This window comes from Azolla caroliniana, unplaced genomic scaffold, assembly GCF_043228905.1.
Source record: "Azolla caroliniana isolate FFs.n. ecotype wild unplaced genomic scaffold, voAzoCaro1.0.p SCAF_8, whole genome shotgun sequence".
NCBI lineage: Eukaryota > Viridiplantae > Streptophyta > Polypodiopsida > Salviniales > Salviniaceae > Azolla > Azolla caroliniana.
In genome coordinates, this window is record NW_028230443.1 from 19,293,699 (window position 1) to 19,300,719 (window position 7,021).

Sequence of the window (7,021 nt, forward strand, 5' to 3'; positions counted from 1 at the left end):
CACACAGAACCTGCATTTAGTTTCATGTGTAATACGTACAACTTTATTGAATTTCAAGATCAAGTTGTGTCCATCCATAACCAGACATAGTGATCAAGTCATAGAAAGTGACACACAACCCTTCTAAATCTTGCTTCATTTATAACAGTTATTTAAGGTCAAAGCATATTTCCCTGAATTACAGAGACAGCCAAGAATCAAGAAATTTTTCTCCTGTTTCTGCAATTCTGCATATATTACTACTAGTACATTGCAAGTACACAAATCATATTACACATCCATGTCGCTTTCTGCTTTTCACACTTTGTCATCATGGAACCACCACCTTGTCTCCTTTGGTGACCTGCCATTCCGACAATTAAGAACATATCGATCATTGTCCGCGGGCCTCACCTGTGGTAAAATGAAATGAGAGTTCACATCTACAATTAGGCATCCTGAGAAAAGAAAAAACTCATGAAATTTGGGAGCACCAAAATAGTTGATTAACATTACTGTATAGCAATGAAATTCTCTTACTATGTCAAATGTCATTAGAACTTACTTTCTCAGTTGAGCTGGATAGCATAGACAATATGCTCATACAAATGGAGCTGACAGTCATCGCAGGGGACCAAGAATCGTATAATATATCTGCCAGATTGCACAAGTAAAAACACAATCAGGAAAATATCCAAGAATAATACTCACGATATAGGCATTTGTGGTTGGTGAAAGAGCGAAAATTATAAATATATGTACATACACACACAACCATATATATGCATGCACAAATGCACACGCACACATATTTATATTCATATACATATTTACATAGATGTATACATGTATAAGATGTATTCATACAGACAAAATCTCAGGGTTCTACTAACTTTCCAACTGCGAAACTTTCCAAATCAATTTCAGAGGAATGAAATGAAACATTTCTTGTCTCCAGTACTCTTCTTGAGAAGAAAATACAAAGCTATGGGAAAGCTACTAAAAATGCAAATCTACACAAGAAAAGGGATGCAATCATTGATTGCAGAAATGCGATGGAGTAGCTCGTAGTGTAGGTTGATTCATGACACATAAATAACATGTTCCAGGATTGTGCCTAACTTTAGGCTGCCTTTCTGTGTATATGATATTAATTGAGCATGGATAAGGCTACAGGTTTCTATTTAGTAAATATTTAATAAATCATAATGGTGAGGGAAGACTTGATCACTAGGGGTTGAGGGTGAGGGAATGGAAATCGAATTTATCATATTACTTTAAGACTATCAACCTAAACATTGAATCTGAACTTGAAATAGTAAAGAATTTAATGCAGAGGGGAAGGCTCTCTATAAAGCAGACACCATGTTTATGGTGAAGAAGATCCTATAATTATCATCACTCACCAAAAACGTGAACTTGGCAAAAACTCACCTAAGCATATATGTCCATTACTGTATATATGAGGGTGAAGTGGTGCGTTCTGAGTAAAAATGACCTGTGAACCACTTCCACGTTAGATATTGGTTGGTTCAATCCTAAAACACATTTGACATTATTTATACATAATCAATCCATCAGTTTTGAATACCTGAGGTGCCTCCATGGGATAATTAGTTGGAAAATCCACTTGAAGATGATAGATTTCATTCTCATATAGAGTACTCGCAGCACCGACAACCTCTATCGTCCATCTAGAATCAATTAGTAACTTTTAGCCAAGGTATGACGCAGGTAAAACAAAATCAGCCTACCTTATCTTTTCTTGGTGTTTATTTGTCAATTGTTCATTCAATTGCAGACAAAATTAGCCTGCCTTAACATTCATAATGGAGCACATATGAATTACATATGAATACAGAGAAATTATCTTTTCTAGGTGTTCACTTGTCAATTGTTCACTCAATAGCATACAAAATCTGCCTACCTTATCGTTCATAATGGAGCACATAAATTACATATTTTATCTACTTCTGATATCAAAGTGCAGCTACAAAATCCCTTAGAAGGGGAACCAGATATCAAAGTGCGGCTACAGAATAACGCATAAGAGAGAAGAGATTCAAGAATTGACCCATTATTTGCTGTATGCACTATGCATCAGATGAGGCTTTTTAGTCTATGCTGTGATGGTGTGAACTCTTTGCAATGCAAAACTTAGTACCCTCGTGATGTTGTACTTGTTAAACAAGCCAACTGCAACATAGTTTGTGTTGAAGCTCGAGGATGATGCGGTCAAAGAGAAGTTCTATTAATGTTGATCTGATGACCATAATGAGCCCCTGCACCCATCATTGCTTCTGAATCAACATCCTGATTTCTTTCAGCTGGATGAAGACAACTTGTAATAAGGTCTTTGGCCGGGAGAGAACATAGATCCACCCCCCAACCCATTGTCAGTCATCAGATATGGATTAGGTTCATAGGCATCATTCACTCATTGTCTGGTGAGATATGTCCCTGCTCTTACGTATCTATATTGAAGTCAGCGAGGTATTTGGAAACAATTATGCATTCTAGCTAGGGGAAAAAAGATGGTGTGATTTGTTTCAAAGATGAGTCATATCCATTCCTGTTGAGTATCTAACTTCACAAGGATCAAATGAAGGATTTACAAGATCTATTCGAGCTACTTTGTTTTCCTGTTTTGGGGAAGACAATGCTTCTCAGCAAGGTATTTGAAACAATTACATGTTCTATCTAGGGGGCAAAAGATGTTGTGTGATTTGTTTCAAAGATGAGTTATATCCATTTGTGTTGAGTATCTAACTTCACAAGGATCAAGTATTTTCACGGATGTTTAGGATGTACAATTCTGGTAGTTATATTTCATTTTAGTTTGAGAATGCAATCTGATGTATGGGGTAGTGTGAGCAAGCAAGGGGCGGTTAGCGACATTATTCAAGAAAATTTCGCCTGCTTACTAGAAATCTCAAGATGCTGGCACAAAAAGGGTTCTTCTGCAACAATACCAGGAAATAATGATAACACTTGAAATATTCACATCAATTCCCTAGGCACAATGTAGCGGATGAAATCAAGATCCATAGACTCACCCCATCATCCCCATCGGATAGGAACTATGAGATCACCTCAGGGGTGCTGAACACATTTGAGGGTTACAAATTGACTGTAAAACCAGATCCAACGAGCAGTGGATGTGTCTGACCAAGACTAATTAATCTTCTTCCGTTTTATGAGCATAACAACAGTCTTTTTCTTGCACTCACCTCAGTAAGGTATTTAATGCAGGTTTGCACAAGGGGGATCATAACTATTACAGTAAATTAACATAGTCAACTCCAGCCCACCTAAAGAACTTCAAAAGGGCTGTAAAACTCCAATCAAACCAGCAGTTAACCATGAATAATTGCAACAGCTTTTCGTTATCTAACATGAGTGCTAATTCTTTTCCACAACTGAATTTCGATGTTTCATCAAAAGAGGTTTGGTTTGTTCGCATGAGGCAAATTTCTCTCATGTCATCAAATGTCACCTCTTCAAAAATAAATATCTTTGTTCCCTCATTTTTCCTGTCACCTAGAACTTTTAAGCACATTTACATAGGGCCTCCTCACTTGAAGCGAGTTTATAAGGCACAACTTGGCAATTGGACACACACCAGAACAAACATAAAAATCCAATACTAAATAAACTAACATGGCAATTCAAAGGCCTGAGGATCTTGGCTCCTCCAGTCTATGGACCATTGCGACAATGGCTCCTCCATTCTATGTCATATTGCCTAATTTCAAGATTTCCGAGGAGCAAGTAAAATAAATTAAAATGCAGCAAATAAAAATGGAAATAAAATAGTGATTACATAATGTAATAAAAGCAAACAAAATAACACCTCCTTACAATAAAGGTGATCTCAACGAGTAGGACAAATTGATTATTTTAGAATGGCATTGGCATATTCATAGAAGGACAAAAATTAAAAGTTGAAACAAATCACGATGACTTTAAAAAAGCTATCTACACTTCTGTAAATTAAAATCAGAGAAATAAAGAGAGAGAGAGAGAGAGAGAGAGAGAGGACCAAAAAAGATAGTGCAGCACAGATAGATAGTGCAGCACACCACAAATACTAATATACTATATTTATACTTGACCAGAAAGAATAAAATAGCTTTCTATCAATGTTCTGACTGATGGTTGACAACATCTCTGTCACCAGTATATAACTTGAATTTAGAACAGATAGAGCAGCACAGGCACAAATACTAAAATATTCTAATTATACTTGACAAGAAAGAATATGAAAGCCTTCTATCAAAGTTTTGACTGATGATTGACAACATCTCTGTCACCAGTATATAACTTGGATTTAGAACCTCTATTTCATGCAACAGTTCGTCCTTTTATAACAAATAATGAAACAGAACCTAGTTATTATACAAAGGTTATTCTGAGTTTCGCAGTGACCCTCCCAAACGTCACTCATGAGAGACTTGCTTTTCCTCCCGGCACCACTGATGTTAATCAAGGTGTTTTTACAGAACCAGGAAAGAACAAGGCAAATCTACGAAATTCCTTGGGGTCAGTACGAAATTCCTTGGGGTCAACATAAGAAGCCTACACAGGTAAACAGACAAGACCATGGAACATGAATTAACAAGTGTTAATTTACATTTTCATATCTGGGCCTGGCCTCCTTATTTTCAGTACGTCATGCTCATCTATATCTATCAGAAAGAAGCAAAACACGCATAGATCTAATTAATGGACTCACCCGGAGGAAAGTACCTTTGAAGATCATCAGAAACGTTGTGTTTGAATCCAGTAGGGGGATTTTGCTGCCATTCTTTGAGCTCCTTTTGTAAGCGATTGGCTGCAATTCTGCTCAGTCTCTGACAGCATAAACAAAGAAAAAATAATCCTCTTAGAATTAATCTAACAAGAGTAAATAGGGCTCAAAATTCCATGATCAATAACTGATTTTGTAGATCGAAGGTTTGTTGCATTTTTTTAGAGCAAACAATCAATACATAAGTTTGCCTAAAAATCTCTCCAGAATCAAGAAAGTTATTACAAGGTCAAACTCTTTGTGCAGGTTTAGGAAAGGAGCAAATGTGCCAAAAAAATATTTGGAATCAAAAAAGATATTTCCTGATCAGAAACGATGTTCAGTTTTGAGAATGAATCTACAATGAATTAATTTTCCTAGAAAGTCTACAAAATTAAGAAATTCATTTCTTTATCAAAATCTTAACTCAATCTTAAAATGGGTAAAAAAACCCATAACTTTCTTCGACTTCCCAGTACTAAAGAACTCGATTTCTAAGTAAAAAGATTTGTTCAGTTTTAGAGAGAGTGGATTTGCTTAACCACTCTCGAGAATCAAGAAACCTAAACTATCTCAATCAGAAACTTTGATCAGTTTCCATACTGAGTCTACAAAGAACAGAGTTTCCTACAAACTCTCCAGAATACAGAAACTAATTTCTAGATAAAATCTTTGATCAGTTTTAGGAATGAGCATATAAAGGTCAACTTTACTTCAAACAGCAATCCAGAACCAAGAAACTTAAAGATCTGACGCCTTTTTCGGTTTTTTGACTTAGATCTATAAAGATTAAAACCTACCTCGAAATCCGGAATTTTTAATTCTACACCAAAATCTTTGCTCATATTTTTTTTATTGATCTTTACTTTAAAACACTCCAAAATCAAGAAATCTGTTTCTAGGTCGAAAGACATTCCTGTATTTCTCTGCAATGAGTATTTCTAGGTCAAAAGCTTTGTTCGCTCATTAGAACGGATCTATGAAGAACGAATGTGCAGAAATCTCCAGAATCAATTACTCTTTTAGTTTCTAGAGTGAGTCAAGAAATAGCATACACTCTCCAGAATCAAGAAGACCATTTCTAGATAAAAATCGTTCAGTTGATCAAACACTCTTCTAGGAAACAAATAACAAGAAATACATTTCTAGATCAAAGAATTGTGATAAAAGATTTCACATAACGAAATAAATTTCCAGAAATAAGAAATCTAATTCAAGATTGTTAGGAAATAAAAACAATAACTCTCGAAGCGGATTCCAACAATGAAGACGAGTTTCCATCGAAACAACAGGAATTTTCCATTTTCCATTAGATAGAAGGGTTATGAGCTTGTGATAAAAACCAAAGGAAAAAAGAAACTGTACAGAACGATTTCTCCAAGAAAGATATCCAAGGAGAGAAAAACACGGAGCATTTTCTGACATCAAAATAAAAAGAGCTGAGGAATCCGTAGATGTATGTGACTGTTGAGAGTCGTGCTGGAAACGGGACGGTCTTATCAAACGACAAAAGGCGGGTACCATTACCACCAAGGGAAATCACACAGCATTTGTCGGAACAAAAAGATCTTCTGATCAGATCGGAGCGGGAACAGATCAGGAGGAACTATAAACACAGAAATACAGAGAGAGAGAGAGAGAGAGAGAGAGAGAGAGAGAGAACAGACCTGCGATGAAGAACCCATTGCTTTGCTGAAATGAGAAATGCTCAGAAATCCAAACCATTTTCTGGGACTTTGTATTCAGGAATTTTATTATTTTTATTTTTATTTTTATTTTTATTATTATTATTATTATTATTTAGGGGGGGGGGGCATTTTATGGAAATTACCAAAATACCCCTCTCTTTCTCTTCTTCTTTTCCATGAGATTTCTGGTACCACCACCCTCCTGTCTCCAAACAAATTTTGTCCGATCAACACACATAGGCTCCGTAGGTCTCCTCACCAGATCCATGCCTCTCTCTCTCTCTCTCTCTCTCTCTCTCTCTCTCTCTCTCTCTCTCTCTCTCTCTCTCTCTCTCTGTCTCTCTCTCTTTGGTAAAAGCACATTGTATGAAAAATCCACTTAGTTACAACACTTCTTAATCTCCTCTACCTATCACATGCCTGTGTCGGGAGAGGGATGTTCTGTAATGCTACTAAAAAACCCGAATATGCATTTGAGGAAATGATCCCCGCATGCTCTCTCTTTGGTAAAAGCACATTGTATGAAAAATCCACTTAGTTACAACACTTCTTAGTCTCCTCTACC

At 36.3% G+C, this 7,021-nt stretch overlaps 1 protein-coding gene across 1 annotated transcript; it reads right to left on the reverse strand.

The window, feature by feature from the left end:
* LOC147861267 (putative ubiquitin-conjugating enzyme E2 16) lies at window positions 1-6,517 on the reverse strand. The gene is made up of 6 exons (XM_087323881.1): window positions 6,436-6,517; window positions 4,729-4,832; window positions 1,571-1,673; window positions 1,414-1,477; window positions 545-633; window positions 1-393 (listed from the first exon to the last, which is right to left on the reverse strand). Exons 1-6 carry the CDS (start codon window positions 6,451-6,453, stop codon window positions 298-300), a joined length of 474 nt encoding a protein of 157 aa, XP_087180007.1. The 5' UTR covers window positions 6,454-6,517; the 3' UTR covers window positions 1-297.
* Window positions 6,518-7,021: the final 504 nt, after the last annotated feature.

Bases quoted from the DNA above. Each gene is read 5' to 3' on its own strand.
- LOC147861267 (XM_087323881.1), bottom strand. The intron at 1,478-1,570 runs GTATTCAAAACT...AGTGGTTCACAG, and splicing joins ATCCCATGGAGGCACCTCAG to GTCATTTTTACTCAGAACGC. The intron at 634-1,413 runs GTGAGTTTTTGC...GCAATCTGGCAG, and splicing joins TAATGGACATATATGCTTAG to ATATATTATACGATTCTTGG.